Source organism: Myotis brandtii, unplaced genomic scaffold (assembly GCF_000412655.1).
Source record: "Myotis brandtii unplaced genomic scaffold, ASM41265v1 scaffold26, whole genome shotgun sequence".
In the NCBI taxonomy this organism is placed as follows: domain Eukaryota; kingdom Metazoa; phylum Chordata; class Mammalia; order Chiroptera; family Vespertilionidae; genus Myotis; species Myotis brandtii.
In genome coordinates this window covers 2,303,899-2,323,965 of record NW_005359880.1, presented here as the reverse complement: position 1 = coordinate 2,323,965, position 20,067 = coordinate 2,303,899, and the positions used below count along the sequence as shown (strand labels likewise).

The 20,067-nt window shown below is 41.7% G+C and overlaps 1 protein-coding gene across 2 annotated transcripts in view; it reads left to right on the top strand.

Moving 5' to 3' along the window:
• Positions 1-15,627, top strand: part of SLC35D1 (solute carrier family 35 (UDP-GlcA/UDP-GalNAc transporter), member D1) — a 36,693-nt gene extending 21,066 nt beyond the window's left edge. For both annotated transcript variants that reach the window (XM_014541075.1, XM_014541074.1), the window contains 4 exons: positions 110-177; positions 1,254-1,332; positions 4,279-4,361; positions 13,637-15,627. In XM_014541075.1, coding sequence (XP_014396561.1) covers positions 110-177; positions 1,254-1,332; positions 4,279-4,361; positions 13,637-13,745 — 339 coding nt within the window. In that variant the 3' untranslated portion in view covers positions 13,746-15,627. The remainder of the gene's footprint in view (positions 1-109; positions 178-1,253; positions 1,333-4,278; positions 4,362-13,636) is intronic.
• Positions 15,628-20,067: the final 4,440 nt, after the last annotated feature.

The window sequence follows — 20,067 nt, the reverse complement described above, 5'->3', positions numbered from 1 at the left end:
TCTTAAACATCATCTATCCTTGGAGGGATACAAGCAAGTACAGGATTTAGATTAACAAATGGGACAGCTAATTTTGTTCTAAAACTGAACGCTTTGCCATATTTTACAGGCAATGGATTTTGAAGGCTGGGCTGATACCCTCTTTCTTCTGCAGTTCACCCTCTCTTGTGTGATGGGGTAAGCCTTTGCTGTCTTGTTATCAAGTAGTTTTCCTAGAGAAATGTGTTGGAGGGGTCCCTTTGCCTCATTCCTCAGTATCCTGTTCTGTCCCTTGAGTGTATCCGCCTCCGATAATTAAGCTTCCGCATTCAGGTGGTTTCACAGCCCTTGGGAATGTGCCCTCAGGGCAGCTAAACTGATCCCAAAGTCATGCTTAGGAGACTGGAGAACAACTAATATTTACCCAATTACATAGTGGGTAATAAGCACCATTATTTCTCAACATTATTTTTCGCCATGTAGTTCCTTTATATTTTTTCTAAATTGACCATTTGGGAGATGTTGTTGTCCCTTTAACCATGAGAAAGCAGGCTCAGAACTCAGGTAGGTTGCCTGAGTTTGCACAATTAGTGATTGTTGTAAAGCAAGCATGTCAAACTCAAAGGCCAAATAAACAAGGTTTAAGTTTATGTGGGCTGCAAAAAAAACAAAAGCTTTAATTTTCATAGAAGCTTAGGTTTATTTCGATAGAGACATGCTGAATACAAAGGGCTGAAATAAATGAGTAATCATTAACATAAAATAATAGAACATTTTAATAAAAATTAATATTTTTTCTTGAGCATGAACTTACCAGACACTGAATAACTGCACAAATGAATAAGCGTAATACAAATAAACCTATTTTTCTTGTTCTCCGAAAGCAAAATATTTCTTGTTGTGCACACCAAACAAGTCAGTCCAAGACTAATGACGTGTCAGTCGGCTGCTAAAATAGTCACTGCTAGTATTAGAGGAGAGAAATGGTGCGCTTGCGTGTAAGGCGTTAAGGGAAATGAACACAATACGATTATAGTAATCAGTCATTAGCGAACATTGTAGTTCATTATTAATAATTATGTATAACAGCATATTGTAAAAATTAAGTTACGACATTTTTATTAAAATGTTTCTTACTTACCATTATATTGGCTAGGTCACAAAAATATTCGTTGTGGGCCGCATGTGGCCTGCAGGCCGCGAATTTGACATGCTTGTTGTAAAGTCAGCACCTGGATCTTACTCATAAGATACCTCTTCCTTCTTTATTCCAGGTTTATCTTGATGTACGCCACAGTACTCTGCACTCAGTATAATTCTGCTCTTACAACTACAATAGTTGGCTGTATTAAGGTGAGTTGAAAAAATACTGTTATCTTTTGGGGACCTGCTTTATTTGAAAATTATTCCTCTCAAATAAGTTGAATATGGCCTTAAGCCATATTTTTTCCTTATTTCTTCACATTTTTTTTTTTAGTCTGATGAATTGTGATGATGGTCTCTGAAACAGTCTTTAAGAACTCAGGGAGGACATCATCTCTACTTTCAGGCAATTTAGCTCCGAGGAGCGTGAGAAAAGGAGAGCCTGTTATCTTAGAGAAGAGGAAGGAGAATTGGGCCTGTTTCTGACGGGGCAGCTGACAGCTCAGTAGGGAGAGGCCTGTCTTTAACCCCTGCTGAGAGCTGCTCTGTTCTCTGCGTCATCGAGTGCTGGCTGTTTTGTGGGGAAAGGGTGCCTGCCAGAACTAATCAAGGGAGGTTTCCTGTGTGTCAGCCAAACCTAATGGCCCACTTTTAAAAGCTGCATCTGACTTTCCCAGTGATGTCATTTCCTCCTGATCATTTTATTTGAGTCAGGCTCATTTGTCTTCAGCCAGGAGAGCCAAATTGACTTAAATATTGAGCTGACGTTAGTTGCCTTTGGGACTTCCTTTATGATGCCCCTTTTGTCAAAAAGTGAGGGAAGTGGTTGCAGAGAAAAGTTTTTACTGCTCTGTTACCCTTTGCACCCCCATTGGAGTGGTGTCCACATGACCTTATTTTAGAAATTAGATTTGGGTCAAAACTTCATGGAATTGGAGTGTTCGGTGTGAATAGAATTGTAGATTGAACTATAATAATCAGTTCTTTGAATTCCATTGAAATCTAGACAGTTAATCTACTTTCAAAGGTCTGGCTGGCTGACATGGCTTTAGCGCCCACTGCCGTCCCCCCCTCCTCCGGCCCAAATGAGCTCTCAGCTCTGTTTCCGTTTTGTAAAGTAAATGCTTTTAAGAGCAAAGTGGATGGCTTGCATCTTCAGAATAAGAACAGCAAGAGCAGGGCAGCTGGTAACATGTTTTTGGCCAAGAAGAACGATGGTACAGGAGAGCCTAGATTTAATTTTAATAACTAAACCTATTTGCTTACAATTTCTTAGTGCACTTTCTTTATCATTATCAGCATGGGGCACAGATATAGTCATGCTCTCATGAACATGAAGTCCAGTACTTTACTTTTGCTATTTCCTTCTCTGCATAGAACCCTATGAACTTAGTCCAAAGGGATCAGTTTTACTTCCAAACTCCAGAGGGAGGGAGAGAATTGGATTGTCTGTGTGCTAGTCGTGTACAATTGCTGTTGCTTCTGTCTGCCACGTGGTATCGCTCTTGAAGGATGTCTTGAACCTTCTGGCAGATGAGAGTCCACTGAAGCCCTTGCTATTTCACTCTCATGAGTGACAGTGGAGCTTCTTTCATTGGTCTCTCAGTTCATACCCTTTAGCTCAGTCATTGTTCCCCAAGGGGCTTTAAGCTGTCCTCTGTGCTTGAGGATCCCAACCCCATAAACCCTTGGGTCAGCATTCCTTGTTTCTTTTAAGTGTGGTGGGAAAATTACTTAGGATAGCTAGTTAAACATGGAAATTCCAAGGCCCACCTTGGCTATACTGAGTCAGCATCTCTGAAGTAGAGCCTGGAAATTATCATCTTTAGCAGTTTCCAGATGATTCTCAGGTATTACTAAAACTTGAGAATTAGTTTTGAACTGCTAGACTCTTCTGTGCTTCCTGGTTAGTTCTGCTTTGTGGGCATTGGGGTCCTTTCCTGATAGCAAACCTTTGTTAGGCTGCCCTAGTGGTACTTACAGTTTTTCTACCTTCTGCTGATTGGTTTTGCGCAATAAGGATTGGGTTCTCTGTCTTTTCCCTTTCTAAAGTTCCTTGAGCAATTATACAAATTAACCTACCTTCTCCCTGGATCTCTGGATCTCTGTATTCGAAGAGAGGTCCTATTACACATTTTCCCCAGTTGCCTACTGTTACGTGGCATTTCACATACCCCCCCCCTGAAATAATTAAAAAGATCTGCTTTAAGGTAACTTACTCTCTCCATCCTTAGACTTAGAAGAGGTAGACATAATTTTGAATGCTCAAAGGGCACTCCATTATAAAAATAATTTTGAAGTTCATTTTAAAGTATAGCATTTTGTGCTTCAGAGGCCTAATCTAGGAGAACCCAGCTACTAAAAATGTTTGTGACATTTACCGTTTATGGCAGTTGTAAAGGCAGAGAGGGAGGTAAGTGACTTAGGAATGTGAAACAATGGAGGTTAGGGAAGAACTGAATACATTTGGAAAATTTTATTTCACCTTTGTGGTCCGAGTTTAATTAAAGGGGACTACAGATAAGCAGAAGATGTTTATGCCTGGGAGATTAAGTGAGTCAGGAGATGTGATTTTAGGTATTGCTACTTTGAGATGACTTCCCATGTGTGTTTTGAAAATAGTAAGAAGGCTCCTCTAAAAACTTTCTTCATGTTGGTAAACTCCCACCATCCCCTTTATCCTTTTCAAAAAAGAGGGAAAGATTCTTGATGTCACCAGGCTTTTCTTCTTCACTGTCCCCTCACAAGTGAACAGTTATCTCAATGAGAGGAAGAGCATTCTTTTCTTATTGCTAAGTATGCATTAGTGTTTTCTACCTTGGAAACAGCAGTGTTTCTCTATTTAGATTTGTAATGTCAGCCGATACCACAGAGCAGAGAAAGTTTGATAACCTTGTTAGTATTTTTTAGTATTGGTGAAAGCATTTAGCGTCTGTAGAGAAAAAATTGGGCAGAGGCTAATGTCATTGTTTCCTTGTTAGTGTTCTTGCTCATACTACACTCATTTTAGGCTTGTTGGAATTTTGTTATTACCCGTTTATTTGTTGTTTTGTATTTTAAGAATAGGTATTTGGGTCATAGAATGGAGGAGTTTATATGAATATTTAAAAAGCTCAGTTAAACCTATGTAACAGTCCATTGCTTTTTTTTTTTTAGAATATATTAATAACTTATATTGGAATGGTCTTTGGTGGAGATTATATTTTCACGTGGACAAACTTCATTGGCTTAAATATCAGGTAAGTAAAATATTTAAATATAACCATTTTGACAAATAGTGTCACAATAAGATTGGGCTATTTAATGTCAAATTTGTTCATTTATTAAACCTATTTGGAGTGCTTCCAATGTATTATATATTTAACATCTTTAGGTAGTTCTTTTTAAGAAAGGGAGAGAAAGTGGTTCCATATTTTATGCATAATAGTTGGGGAATCTTTTCTGGAAGTTGAATTCCTTTTACTTAGCTCTTCGAAGAACAGACCTTTACTTAGTATGCCAGATGGCAGTACACTATTCTCAAGAAAATTCAGGGCTAAAGAATACCAGCTCCGTTAGAAATGCATTATATGTGTCTGACTTTGGCCATATCACTGCATTTCTTTAGACTTTATTTATCTTCATCAATGATGAGCGTGACTTGTATGAAAGATCTTTTTCAGCTCAAGAATTTTGAATCTCATGGTTTTTAATCTATTTATATGCTTAAAAATTCTTACATTTGTATTTGGGCCAGACCTCTGTCCTGAACTCATGCTCTGTATTTAACAGCCCACTTGACATCTCCAGCTGACATGTCCAATACTGACCTCCTCTTGGTTTTTCCAAAGTCTCTTCCACCCAAAGCCTCTGCATCTCAGCTGATGGAGACTCCATCCTTCTAGGCTTTCAGTTTTAAAACCTTGGAGTCATGTTTGACTCTTCCATCTTATACCCAATATCTACTGTGTTAGCAAATTCTGTTGGCTCTACCTTCAGAATATATTCGGAAAAGGACTACTTCTCACTATCTGCATTGTTCATCATCATCTAAGCCACCAATATCCTGGTCTAAATTACTGCCTAGTTTCTACATTTGTCCCTGGTTTGACTCCTTTCTTGTCCACCCCATCCCTCAATCCCACCCTGCATTCCTTAACAGAATAGATAGTGTATTCCTTGTAACAAGTAAGTAAAACACTCCTTATTTTACCCCCGCCCCAGGCTCTTCATGTTCCAAAGTGCTGACAAGGCCCTACAGGACCTACCTCCTCTTTACCTCTCCAGTGTCAGCTCCTGCTTCTCTTCTTCTCCGTCACTCCGCTTCATCCACATTGGGGTCCTTCCTGTTCCTTTAGAACAGCGGTCGCCAACCTTTCCGACCTCATGGACCACTGGTTGGCGACCACTGTTTTAGAACACTGGACATGCTCCCACCTTAGGGCCTTAGTACAGGCTATTTCCTCTGCCTGGAACATTGTACTGCCAGATACTTGCATGGCTAACTTCTTTACACCTATAAAGTTTTGCTCAGAGGTTACCTTCTCAAGGAAGTCTACCCTGACCACCTTATTTAAAATTGTAACCTATGGGGGTATGGGAAGAGGGAGAAGAGGCTATAGGGGGGATAAATGGTGATGGAAGGAGACTTGACTCGGGGTGGTGAGCACACAATACAATATACAGGTGATGTGTTACAGAATTGTAAGCCTGAAACCTATATAATTTTATTAAAACCGTGCCACCCCAGTACATTCAATAAAAACAAAAAATATATAATTAATTAATTTTAAAAATTGCAGTCTACTCTTCCCCTTTTGATTCTTCCGAATCATCTTATTCTGCTTTTTTGATTACTTTTTTTCAGAGCACTTAATCACTTTCTAATATACTGTATAATTGGCTTACTTATATTTATTGCCTATATTCTGTCTTCCCTGCTAGAATGTAACTTCCATGAGGGTAGGGCTCTCTGCCTATATTTTTCACTCAAGTTTCTCAAGCTCCTAGAATGAATCCTGGTTGTTGCTTAATAAGTATTTGCTCTTTGAATTCTATCTGGATTGGTGAAAAAGCACATTGAGAACTATGAAGCTCTCGCCTAGACTATGGTAGCATCATCTTTCTCCTTTGCAGCAAATTACATAACCTCTCTGAGCTTTAATCTCTTCACATGTAAACAAACGATAATACCTATTCTACCTCTCGTATGGATCAATATGAGAATCTAACACAAATATTAATAGGTTCATAGTTCATCGTTGCCCCTTCCCTGACATCGTTTGCCACTATTGCTGTTGGCCTTTTAGAGGAAAAACCGTTGGTGATTTGTGGGATTCGGAGTTGGGGGGACGGTGGGTATACAGTCGACCTGAGAATTGCACATCATAGAGGGAAGATGAGTAGTCGGGTCTCAGACCTGGTTGGAGTTGCCATTCCGAAACGAGCCGTCTGTGCGACTGAGTTAGTTGCTCATCTTTCCTGAGCTTCAGTGTTTGTAATGTGCTAAGGATGGAAATACCTATCATTTTAGAGTTGTTAGAATGAAGTAACCTAATGAGTATAAAGTACCTAACTCACTGCTTGACATCTGTGCTTAGTAAATATCTCTTTCGTTAAAATTTGTGTGGAAGGGCCAGGATATAAGGAGCAAAATGGTGAACCAGTTCTGACTTTGGACATGGCCTGATTTTCACTCATTTCTAAAAGTCTGGATTAAAAGTCATTATGACACTATATAGACCTGAGTCAGAGATGCCTTAATTTTCTTTTTGTCCCCTTAAAATGATTAACCCGAGAGCCACAATGAAGTAGAAGCTTCTATTTGCATGTTTAGATCTCTACAGTTCAACTCTCTTATAAAATAATCTTATAAGACAGGTTAGATATCTTTTTTTCACATTGGAAGCCACTTAAAATAACTTTAAGTTCCCGAGTATATTGGAGTGTTACAACTTATGTCAGCCTAACATGTATGAAATCTAACATCTGGAAAAATTCTTCCAGTAGAATTTCTGTTTCAAGATGTTGGATTTGATACATGTTAGGCTGACAGAAGTAGGGCTCTGTGGCGAGTCTGGCTCTCTCCAAATCCCCTAAATGCCTTTTTCCAGTGGCCAGTTACAAAGGTGCTGGTCCAAGCCTGAGACAGCTACAGAGAGGGTGGGAAGGAGTAGAGAAGGGTGGTGACAGCGCGTGCTGCTGCACTTCTCCCGGTGGCTGCACTCTGTCTGCGGCTTCTACTTGAGTCATGTAGCCTTTCCAGGTAATGACACCATCATCCTCATAACTGCCCAGGCTGGAATTCTTAGAATCTCTGGAATTCATCTTAGCTGTAGTCCCCCCCCCCTTTTTTTGTTTCCATTAAAAAAATTATACATTTAATTACAGTAAAATTAAACCCTTTTAATGTACAGCTTATGAGTTTTGACAACTACTGCACCACATTCAAGATATGAAACGTTTGTATCACACGCCCACACCTAAAAAAAAATCTCCCTATGTCCCTTCGCATTGAACCTCTGCCCATAATCTGTTTTCTGTCCAGAATGCCATATAATGATACATAATATTATGTAGCTTTTGGCCTGACTTCTTTCATCTAGCATAGTCCATCTTGCATTTGAGATTTTGTGTTGTTGCATATATTAGTAGTTTATACCTTTTTATTGCTGAGTAGAATTCTATTCTTTCAATTGGTGAATGGATAAACTGGATATGTCACAGTTTATCCATTCACCAATTGAAAGACAAGTTTCCAGTTTTTAACTGTTTTGTATTAGCTGCTAAAACATTTGCTTAGAAGTTTGTGTGTGAACATCGTTTCCATTTTACTTGGGATAAATACCTAGGAATAGAATTCCTGGGTTGTGTGATAAGTGTATGTTTATAAGAAATTCCTAAACTATTCTTTGAAAGTGTCTGTAACATTTAGGTTATCCTAAAACTCCTAGGCAGATAGATTGGTTCACATCCTGGCCAGAATTGTATGACTAAGGTACTTCTATTTTTAAAGTATGTGCACAGACCAACACTTATCTTAGTATAGCAAGGACATAAATAGATCCCTGGGAAGGCAACAGTTAGGAAGTTAATGTTTGTTGAGTGCTTGTAGATGATGGTCACCTTTATAGTGTCATCTCATTTAATCATCTCACGTAATAATGAAATCAAGGTCAGAGAGGTGAAATAATTTGCCCAAAGTCACACAGCTATTACCATAGTAAGAATCAGAGCTGAGATTCTAACCCTGATCCATCTTTTAAAAGATGCCCTATAATTCAACCATGTGAGGGCACATGGGATTGGAGGTTAAAATGGCCCTTCTTGTTTTGAACATTTGCAGAGTCTCCTTGCTTACTTCCTGCCTGATTTGTCTTTTATTCTATTTTCCTCTGCAGACAGGGAAAGAATCAATTGTTGAGCCCTTTCTGTACATGTATTAAAGGAAGTAACTACTTAGTGCATGCAAAGCCATAGGCTAATTTTTATTTTCAGGGAATTTGTAATCTAGCTGGGAAGATTTATTCATAAAAAAATGTATAATAGCCACCTACCAGGTACCAAACATTGTTGTTGGCAGTGGAGATAGAGCTGCTAGCAAACTGATTAAAACCCTTTCCCTTCATGGAGTTTTCCTTGTAGTAGAGGAGACAGAAAATGAAGGAAGAGATAAATGAGTGAACTATGTGCTGGTGATAAATGTTAGCTCTGATAGATAGTATTGCAGAAAAATAAAGCAGGGCAGGGGGGATAGGGAGTATTTCAGGGGTGGGGGCACCTGCTGAAAGGTTATATGTTATGTAAAGACCTAAAAAATGGAGGGAATGAGCCACATTGATTTCTTGAGGGAAGAGCAAGTGAAAAGGCCCTGAAGTGGGCCTGGCCGGTGTGGCTCAGTGGTTGAGTATCAACCCATGAACCAGGAGGTCACGGTTCGATTCCCCGTCAGGGCACATGTCCAGGTTGCGGGCTCAGTCCCTGGTAGGGGGCATGCAGGAGATAGCCAAGCAAAGAGACTCTCATCATTGATGTTTCTATCCCTCTCTCTCCCTCCCCTCCTCTCTCTGAAATCAATTAAAAAAACATTAAAAAAAAGAAAAAGGCCCTGAAGTGGGAGTGTGCCTGGTGTGTTCAAGGAACAGCAAGGAGGCCAGTGTGGTGGAGTGGAGTGAGTGAGTTGAGATGGGGTGGAGGAGCACATTATGGACTACAAGGAGAGATGGGGGCAGCTGGACGTCAGGACTCTGTGCCTGGCCCTGAAGTGGCTCTGCTGAAGGCATTTTAGTTTGCATTTGTGAATGGCTGTCTACTTCTCTGTGGCTGGAAAATGTGTGCATGGCTCTCGGTCTAGGAGAGGCAGGTTGTGTTTGCATGGCTCTGGGAGATCAGAAGTGGATCAGAGCCGAGGAGGGGCACAGCTCAGCACTTTCCAGTCTTTCCTGCATTATTCTAGCTAGACCCCTGTCTGCAGGGCACGGTAGCTTTGCCTTTCTCTTCTGTTTATCTCCTGGCTGTGTCTGCCACAGACTCAGTGAATTTGGTAGTACTATGTGATGTGAATATTAGGCAGCTGGAGAATTGCTTGAGATTTAAAAAATGAATATTTAGAATGGTCGAATATATAAACACCAGTTGCAAAGTATCAGAAGTTATCAAATTTCATGTGAATGTTTGTGGAGCCAGATTAATGAGAAGTTTTTCTTTTTTTGAAGTAGTAGAAGATCCTGGTTCACAATCATGGTAGTGATGTATGAAAATTCAGATATAGGTCTCCCCCCTCCGCCCCAAATCTAGGCTTTTCCCTCTCTCTTTTCCATCTTCTTCTTCCCCTCCTCCCAGTTTCCCAGCATTCCCAAAGTTGCCAGGAAGCAGTTTTAAAGTTTACCCTTGAATAGCACAGGTCTGAACTGTGTGGGTCCACTTGTATATGGATTTTTCAGTAACTATGTACAGTACTAGAACTATTCTTTCTCCTCTAGCTTTACTTTATTGTAAGATTATCTATAAATATAAAAGCCTAAGTGACCTTTATGACCGGTCGACCAGTCGCTATGACGATGCACTGACCACCAGGGGGCAGATGCTCAACACAGGAGCTGCCCCCTGGTGGTCAGTGCGCTCCTTCAGCCAACCTCCCGTGGCCGGCCAACCTCCTACGGTCCCTTCCCCTGGCCGGCCGGCCCCAATTGGCCCTGATCGCTGACCCGGCCGAGGGACCCCACGCCTCTAGTCGTATATAATACTGACAACATACCAAATATGAGTTCATCAACTGCCTATTTTCTGTAAGGCTTTCAGTCAGCAACAGGCTATTAGTAAAGTTTTTGGGGCATCCAAAGTTATATGTGGATTTTTGGTACCCTTAGCCCCCATGTTGTTTACAGGGCAACTGTGTGATATTCCCTTCCAAAGCATTAACTCATGACTGCTTGGCACACGGTATTCTTGTTGATGAATAGTCAGTTCTCTTCAGGTGATTCAGGAAAGGTCATTTCTGAGAATTTATATACCTGATAATGATCAAGTCAGGAATAAAGATGAGATGGAAAATCTTGTACTGCCTCTTGTTGGGACTTGTGAGACTGAACAGTCTCTGCTCTTCATTCTCCAGAGTTCAATAGTCTCTGTATGTGGTTTTGCGCTGGTTATGTGGCAACAGGGTGCCCTCTTGCATCAGGTTAACTCTGATTATACCACCGTCCCTTTATTAACATTGCATTTTGCCTCTGGCTGGTGAATATCAGAGCTGACAGAGGAGGGAATAAATATTTCCTGATTGCTTAACTGTGTGCCAGGATTAAGGCCTGGTTCTTTATACATGCTATCTCACTTAATCCTCAAATAAGCCTAGATAGATAGTATTCTTTTTTAAAAAATATATTTTTATTGATTTCAGAGAGGGAGAGAGAGATAGTAACATCAATGATGAGAGAGAATCATTGATTGGCTGCCTCCTGCATGCCTCACACTGAGGATTGAGCCCACAACCCAGGCATGTGCCCTGACCAGGAATTGAACCTTGATCTCCTGCTTCATAGGTCGATGCTCAACCACTGAGACATGCCGGCTGGATGGTAGTATTATTCTTCTTTTATTAACACAGAAAATAGAATCTCAGATAAATTAACAAATTTTTCTAGGGACACAGAGCTAGCAGTATATTCAAGGTTGAACAAAGGCCTAACTCAGCCGTGGGCAAACTACGGCCCGCAGGCCGGATCCGGCCCGTTTGAAATGAATAAAACTAAAAAAAAAAAAGACCGTACCCTTTTATGTAATGATGTTTACTTTGAATTTATATTAGTTCACACAAACACTCCATCCATGCTTTTGTTCCGGCCCTCCGGTCCAGTTTAAGAACCCATTGTGGCCCTCGAGTCAAAAAGTTTGCCCACCCCTGGCCTAACTCCACAGCCACTGATTTTTCATTACACCAACTGCACTAACAGCGTAGGGTCCCGGATCTCCATAAGGACTACGCCTGGGGTAAGGTCCTTGTCGTCCGGCCTGCATTGCTCCATTATTCCTCTCCAGGTGAAACTGGCCTAACAGGAGCGTCAAAGATGAACTTGACAGGAAAATAGGTTGTCATGCGAGTGGGAATCTGGAGGAGACTAGGATGACAGAAAGAAGGAGCAGTCCTTCCACTGTGTTGGGGCATGGAGTGGGGTTGGTGGAAATTGACTCCCATGTAGCTGTACAGTGAACCTCAAGAATATTTAGCCCCAGTCCAAAGGCTACACAGTAAACCATCTCCTTAGGTCCTAGCCCAGCGGCCAGGAAAAATTATCTACTTGGTGCACTAGAAAATTAAAAAAGCTTCCAGAAGAGAGAGAAAATTTTAAAAAAAGAAAGAAAAGGAAGTGGAATAAAGTTACCAGATGAAGAAGATGAGCAGACGAGCTCTGTGAACACTGGCACGAGGATTGGGTCATGAGGTTCCTTTCTGTGCACAGGGCTGTAACGGATATCGTTCAGCAGTTATTTACTGTGCTGCTACAAAGTGCCAGGCCTGTGCAAGGGACTCTGTCGGGCTGAGAGGAAAGCCCTGGGAAATTTATAGGCCGATGGGAACAAGATAAGGACAGGCACCTGCAACACCCAGTGGAACAGGGGCCAGAGGAAGCCATTTCAGTAGGAAAAACTGGACTGACGGGGTTCTATTCTGGCCCATCATTCGGATGCTTTGTGACCCTGAGCAAGTTATCTTTTGCCTCTGGGACTCAGTTTTTCTCATCTGCAGAGACAGTGTACCTCACAGGAATATTGCAGCAGCAGATGTATATACAATAACATGACATGTAATAGAGTTGCATAAATGGCCACCATTTGATTATTAAGTGCTGTGAAGTGCCTCATCATCCTTACTTGCGGGAGCGAGGCACCTCTCACCAAAGCCCGGAGGAAAAAGGAACTGATTTAAAATAAGCAGCACGTTTATGAGCCAAATGGTCAAGCAGAAGGGTGGGGCCAAACCTAGGGCAGGGACATCTGAAAGCAGAGCCCAGGCCAGGCTGCCAGCTGGAGACCCAAGGGAGCCACGGGGGCAGGCTCAGCGGAAGAGCAGGTCAGGGCTGAAGCTGTGTGTCGCAGGTGCGGTTGAGATCCCCACAGAGAACAGATAAGAGTAATCACTGTCCCTAAAGAGTGAACCCCCCGGGTGGTAGGTGTGGTGGACAAGTGAAGGGCGCCAGCAACCCACTCCGAGGCTGAGAGCTCAGACAATGGGTTTTCCACTGCGGATGTGATTCTAGTCAGAGAAGAACCGGCTCTGAATCACCCAGCATCCGCATGCTTGCTTATTCATTGCGATGATTTTTATTTTTATTAAAAATAACATTTGCCTTGAATGATTATTTTCAGAAATGCAGAAAATACGAATAAAAACAAAATCACCTATAACCTCACCATCCAGATGTAACCATTGTTAATATTCTTGTGTTCCTTCCAGACTTGATTCTGGTGCATATCAATATACATATTCTTGTTTATTTAAATAAAATGGGATTAGATAATAGTTAAAGATTTGTGAGATTTATTTCATTTAAGATGTCACTGCCTGTTTTTATTTTACATCATTTTAATGGATGAATGTTATTTTATTGTATGAATTTATATAATTCCTCACTGTGGGACATTTACCCTTTAATTTTCTGCTATTATAAATGATGTGATAAACACTTCGTTGATAAGTCTAAGGAGATGTGCACAATTCATCAGTGAAATAGATGACTAGGTCAAAGGATATGCAGAATTCTAAGGTTTATTTTATTTCAACAAATTGTCTTCCAAAAACCTTGTATAAAATTGGCAGTCCTGTTGACAAGTCTGTGCGAACATTCATCTTCCCGGAGCGTCAACCGCAGTAGATAATACCAGGATAGGGGAGGGTCTCTCGTTCTGTAGATGAAAATGCTGCATCTGTTTTAATTTTATGGGCCGTTGATTTATACAGGTGACTCCACCCTCACACCAGTCTCCCTTGCATTTGCCATCCCTTCCTTACTCCCTGATGATGTTTTCTATTTTGCAGTATTGCTGGGAGCCTGGTGTATTCCTACATCATTTTCTCTGAAGAGCAGCTGAGCAAACAGTCGGAGGCCAGTAACAAGCTGGACATTAAGGGGAAAGGAGCAGTATGACCAGAAGATTGCATCAGCGACGTAGGCCTAAGACTTTGATCAGCTTGGAGCACTGGCAATTCTTACACAGATACTGGGGTGTCTTGATTATGGAGAAAATACCATTCCTTTGCACTTATACAATCTTAGGATTGATTGCTGCCTTTTAACATTTTATGAGAGAAACTTATAATTGACTCTATTTTAATTATGCCATTTGAATTAATTTATATCAGACTGGAAAATGCACCAGGCTTTTTAATTTATTTTTCTTCTGTGCCGACAGTGAACCATCGGTGTTTGGAAAAACTGTTGTATTCCATACTTTGATATCCAGGTGTCCCTGAGAGCTGCATCTATAAAGTGCTCCAACTGGAGCCTCCTCGTTCAAGTCATTGCTGCGTCTGGAGGCAGGTCTAGCCTTCCTTCTGCTGGAAATGCAGTGGAGTATCGGCAGTGTCTCTTCTTTGAATTACATTTCTTAACGATTGCATTTTCTTCATAAGGATATCGTTGCATTTGCCAAAGACTACAACTTTGGCTCTAAAAAAATAGGCGGGGCTTAGAGGTGTATCACTTTGCATGTTGGCTTTCCTGAGAACTCCTGGGATGAGCAGAGTGCATTCCTTGAAAACTTGCTGTTCCCTCTTGGTTGTGTGGGATGGGGATAATGAAGTGCTGGAGGAAGCACTTATCTATCTCTCTGATTCATTCATTCACCTAAAATGTAGTGAGTGTGTAACATGTGCCAGGCCTGATCCTAAGTGCTGGGGATACAGAGAGGTTTTCGGAAGTCGTTGAATGAGCTCACTATGGCTGTAGTGACTGAGTGAAGTAAGACAGAGAACTCAGCTTGATCCATCCATTCAGCAGATGTGACTATGAACAAGTCGTAGAACTTTATCCAGTTCTTAGACACTGCAATCTATATGTGGGGTTGGAAGCACCCGCCCCACCTCACCCACAGCGGTGTGAAACCAAACGCTGAGGTGTGAGATCAGAGGCATGTGAAGAGGTGCATTTTGTGAACCATGCAGCCCGGCCCTTCCCTGAGTGAGAATGGTAGGCAGGCAGGCAAGGTGACCCCTCTGTATTTCCCCGTGCATCCCTTCTCCGGGTTTAGCTGCTACTCTTTTTACCCCTCTTTAAACCAATATGACTGGGTCTTACATTCCTGAATGCATTGGCTTGAGGGGAAAGGCTGGTTAGATGTTTGTGTATTGTTGAGGGCTGGTTGGTGTTAGAGCTGTCACCTTTCTCCTGACGGCATGAGCACACCTCTCTCCTGTGGTCACTCCCACCTACGTTCTGGTCTTTGTCCTTTCACTGCCTTACTGAGGACACCAGCTTCTCTCAAGCCCAATGCTGCATTCTGGGAGAACAGCTGTGAATGGACATTGAATTGCCTCTTTGGGTGGGCCAGGGTGTTAAATTCAACACAGTCCTGTGACTTGGTTCAGACACATCTGCTGACTTTGGGGAGGAGTGTTTGCTCAGCCAGTTGTGCAGTGAGTATGCAGGAGGCTGGGTGCCTGGTGCACACACTACTTTTAGTTCATTGGGTGTGGGATCCACTGGGCTCCTTTGATCTAAACAATGAATAATTTGGTGTCTCAATATGGCACCTGGAAGGTTTTGATCTATTTATATTTTTGATGGAGGTCATATTTATGCTTTTCCCTTATTTTGCTTTGTCTTTATTAAAGCCTGGCCAGTGGTGCTGGGTCCCCAGAATTAGCCTCACAGCCAACTTCCAAGTTATAAGCTCCATGTAAGAGTTCCTAAGGCTCACTCCCCTGCCCCCCCCCCCCATATCAGCTGATCTGAGGAAATTCTGGTGGGAGCATAGGACATTACCTTGTGTAAGATGGTTCTTACTGTCCCTGTTTTACCAATGAGAAAACAAGACTCAAAGAAAGTAGGTGATTTGCTAATTAGTCAAAATATGTGTTTTTTCCATTGTACCATGCTGCCATAAATTAACTGTCCTGTAAGAGGGAGTAAGGAAATGGGGGTGCTAGCTGGATTAGCTTGCGGCAAGCAGTTGATTGAATTTTAGTCAGAGAGGAATAGGCTTTGCAAATCAGGGAGAATGATGGATCACACTATATGCCAGCGCTCTCCTCTAACTCCCAGGCTGGCCGCAGCTGATACGCACTTCTGGCTGTGACTGTTGCCTGTCACTGCCTGGGTTTGCCTGGGCACAGTGGAAAGGCATTGTGAGACCTAATTCCAGCAGTTCTGTTCCTTTTTCTACTAGCCACATGGAAGAAAGAACTTGGACATTAGAAATAATTTGTGTTGTAGAATTTCTCATCATGAAAGGCCTTTGGATGTGTTTCGAGGTGTTGAACTAGAACCCCACCAGGAGTTGAATTTCCTCTTGGGATCAGGTTCCCTTGAAGATCCGCCATCTCTCCAGGTTTATCTGAGAAAATCATGTATAAGATACAGCTTCGCTAAATGCACATGATCTCAGGGCCCATACCCTATGCCGAACTGACTGACCAGACGCAATAGGACAACTTATAGCTCCTGTCTGTATGTGCTGTGATTCCTGGATGCCCCCTTCAACTGCCATCCACATTGTAGGATAAGAGGAAGCAGCCTGGGGGAGTTGGGGTCTATTTGAGAGTTCTGTCTGAGCAAGGACAGAACTGGCCAACCGTTTTTGGAGTTTGCTTCCATTATGTGCAGCTCGGTTACAGCAGGACGCTGGAGATTTCCCTAGTGCTATTTCTGTCTGAGCAAGGACAGAACTGGCCAACCGTTTTTTGGAGTTTGCTTCCATTATGTGCAGCTCGGTTAGAGCAGGACGCTGGAGATTTCCCTAGTGCTAGAGCATCACCCAGGCTGTCTGGAGTGTATCCTGAGGTTGATATCTTACAAGGTCAAACATTCTCTGACCTGGTAACTACCTCCTGGGAGGAAAAAGCGGCAGTGTCGAGTTCAGTCTGTAATTTGCTCTGTGAGACAGATGAGCTGTGGAGAGAATTCTTTTAAAGCAAAATTCTGACTAATAGCTTCTTTTTGAGTTAATGACAGTAGAGTCCTTTTTGGTCAGTTTGCTTTCAGTCAGTGCCAGATTGATTCAAATAACCCTGGTTGATGGGGCTACACATTGCCAACATAACATGTCCAGTGATTTTTAATGACCTCATATGGCTGTCGACTTTATGAGTCAGTCATTTGTAGGATCCATCTTGAATGTAGGTGGAAAGTTTTCGGTAGTCCTATTGTATCAGAAATCCATGGAAAGTTCGGGTCAGTAAAGCTGGTATGTGATCTTCATGGAAAGAATAATAGAATTTCACACATTTGACTGGTTGGGAGTAGTACCTAGGAATTTAGGCTTGCCTTTCCTTTGTGATGGCCTTAGTCAGTGAGCAAAGATTTACTGAGCATCTATTTGCTGCCAGTCGTTATGCTCAGTGTTTTGTTTTGGGTGGCAAAATTATGCTCAGAGACTAAGATTGCTTTGCCAGTATTTTATTTAACACATGTTCACTGTGGGAATTCTAAAAATTTCCTAAGCCCATAACAAAACAACATACTCCAAAGCAATGATAGTTACACTACTGTTCCAGGCCAGGTGAGGGAAGGTGAATGAAATAAAGCCCAAATCTAGTTGAGGTGTACCTTTTCTATAAGGTTGGTTCTTGGGAGAGACAGCTTAATCAACGGAGTTGCCTTCCAGCTGCCAGCACAAACCAGATCGCTTGTGCTAGAGCAGATTGCTGGGGAATGCTGGCCCTAGCTGGCCGGCAAGATGTCCTCTGAGAGGCTGCTGCAGGCTCTTGTCACTGCTGGTAGGAGTCACCATTACTGTGGGGAGCTAGTGCCCAAAGGTCTTGGGAGAGCTGTTTAGATCAGCAAAGGGTCTCCTTGCCCAGAGAGAATTTCAAATAGACCTCATAAACTCTCTTCACAAACATGCAGACTATTTATAGTCTAAATAGGCCCTCGTCACAGTTGCTTCCTCTTGAGATGTTTTTTATTGATAGGCCTCCAGGGACGCTCCTCAACAGCTGAGATGATGTCATCATGACATATTTTACTTCACTTTTATATCAAAACAGCTTTACTCTTTTAAAAAAAAATACATATTTTTATTGATTTCAGAGAGGAAGGAAGAGGGAGAGAGAGAGAGAAACATCAATGATGAGAGAGAATCACTGATGGGCTGCCTCCTGCATGCCCCCTACTAGGGTTCAAGCCTGCAACCAGGCATGTGCCCTTGACTGGAATCGAACCCGGGACCCTTCAGTCTACAGGCTGACGCTCTATCCATTGAGCCAAACCAGCTAGGGCAAAGCAGCTTTACTCTTAAAACAACTTTATTTTTGTCATAAACAAGTAAATTTGAAATCATATCAAACCAATATACAACACGAAGCTCTGGGGAAAATGAGATGAATAGGACATGTTTCTTGCTTGTATTCTTCAGCAAGACCCTAACTGAAAGAAGTAGTTGAAGGAGTCGGTGATTTATCAGTATCAGTGATTAGGGGTGACCCACCCATAAAGCTGAAGCTTTTTTTTTTTTAACTCTAAGAGGACTTTTATAATTTATACTAGTCTTTTAGCTCTGAGATGTGCCAGGCTATAAGAATTCCATGACTACCCTGAGTCCCTCTTCCCTTTACTGCGTTTATTCTTGCTTCCCCATAACTTTGTATTATTAGTTCCTCCTAATACTAATATTCAAAAGAAATGAGGTATTGGATGCAAAACTACTCAGCACAATGCCTAGTATATATTAGGCACTTGGCAGATTTTGTTACTGTCATTTTATGGTGAGACTTTAGGCAAAACAAGTTTCTTAAGTTGTGTTCTTTAAATGCTAGAGGCCTCGACAATGTGTGTATTTCTTGAAAAATGTGACCTGTACCTTGTTTGCTTCCGGAATGCTTAAATAACAGTGTCTTTTCAAGATCTTTTAAAATTCCTACCGGATATACCATAATTGTGGCCATTGTGTGATACAGGTGATTCCACGTTGTTTTTTAAAAATGACGGAATTATTTATATTTTTACGGTAAATTTCAAGAAACAAACATTATGTTACCTCTTAGAGCATTGGTTCTCAACCTTCTGGCCCTTTAAATACAGCTCCTCATGTTGTGACCCAACCATAAAATTATTTTCGTTGCTACTTCATAACTGTAATGTTGCTACTGTTATGAATCGTAGTGTAAATATCTGATATGCAGGATGGTCTTAGGCGACCCCTGTGAAAGGGTCGTTCGACCACCAAAGGGGTCGCGACCCACAGGTTGAGAACCGCTGTCTTAGAGGAAGGTAATTACACTTCAGAATGGTGATTCAGTTAAAACGTTCCCAGTTTGTCCCTTTAAGGTGGCTGTTTGCATGCCCGTCATTCCTCCTTCCCTTCTCCGAAATAAACGCCCGGACAACGCGCTTCGTCTGCATCTGCGTCTGGGTTCATCTCAGTTGTTGGTGTTTGTGAACCTCTGGCACCTTCACTAAACCTGTTTCTAGTACTTGTGTTAGGCTCCCGCTTCATCATGGTTTGAGGAGATACTCCATGGTAGGGTGTTTTTTTGTTTTTTGTTTTAAGCTTTCTTTTTTGAAAATACTTTTAAAATAAATCTACTGGTTAGATTTATTGTCTCACAGAAATGTTTTTAGAGATTATGTTGTTCATAAATGTTGCTTTCTCATGCTGATGATCAACTGATTTTTGTCTACAAACGTTGGCCTATTATAGTATTTTTTCAGTGTAGATTCTATTTACCAAATGACCATTTTAGTGTTTTTAAGAGGTACTGAGAATTGAGATATGTAAACCAGGTGACATAAACATGAAAATTATGTGCCTAAATATTTTTGTAAAGTTGCCAAATAAATACTTTTTTTCTGAACACATGTATCTGCAACATTTTATCTATTCACCCATTGATAGACGCTTGGGTTGCTTCTACCTTTTGGCTGTTGTGAGTGCTGCTGCTGAACGTGGGTGTCTTAGTCAGTTTGTCACCATGCAGAAACCTTATTTCCTTTTCTGTGGACTTTTATTTTGATGTTTTCCCTTTGACTCAAACTGGCCTCACCTAGCGCCCTGCCCTGGCTCACACACCTCCTTCTCCCTTGCTTAATCGTTAAGCCCTCAGGACAGTGAGGTTCTGGTCAGCATCCAGTAATCTTAGGAACAAGCCCCTGGGTCTATTGACTATTGAGACAGGGTTTTCAATCAAACGAATCCTAATATCTTGGCCTCAGTTGTGTTTTAGCTCTGGAACAGGAAAGTGGAATGACCCCACAGAACAAATCCTTGTGAAGTTGGATAGAGCAACTCCATGGCTGACATGAGGACTGAACG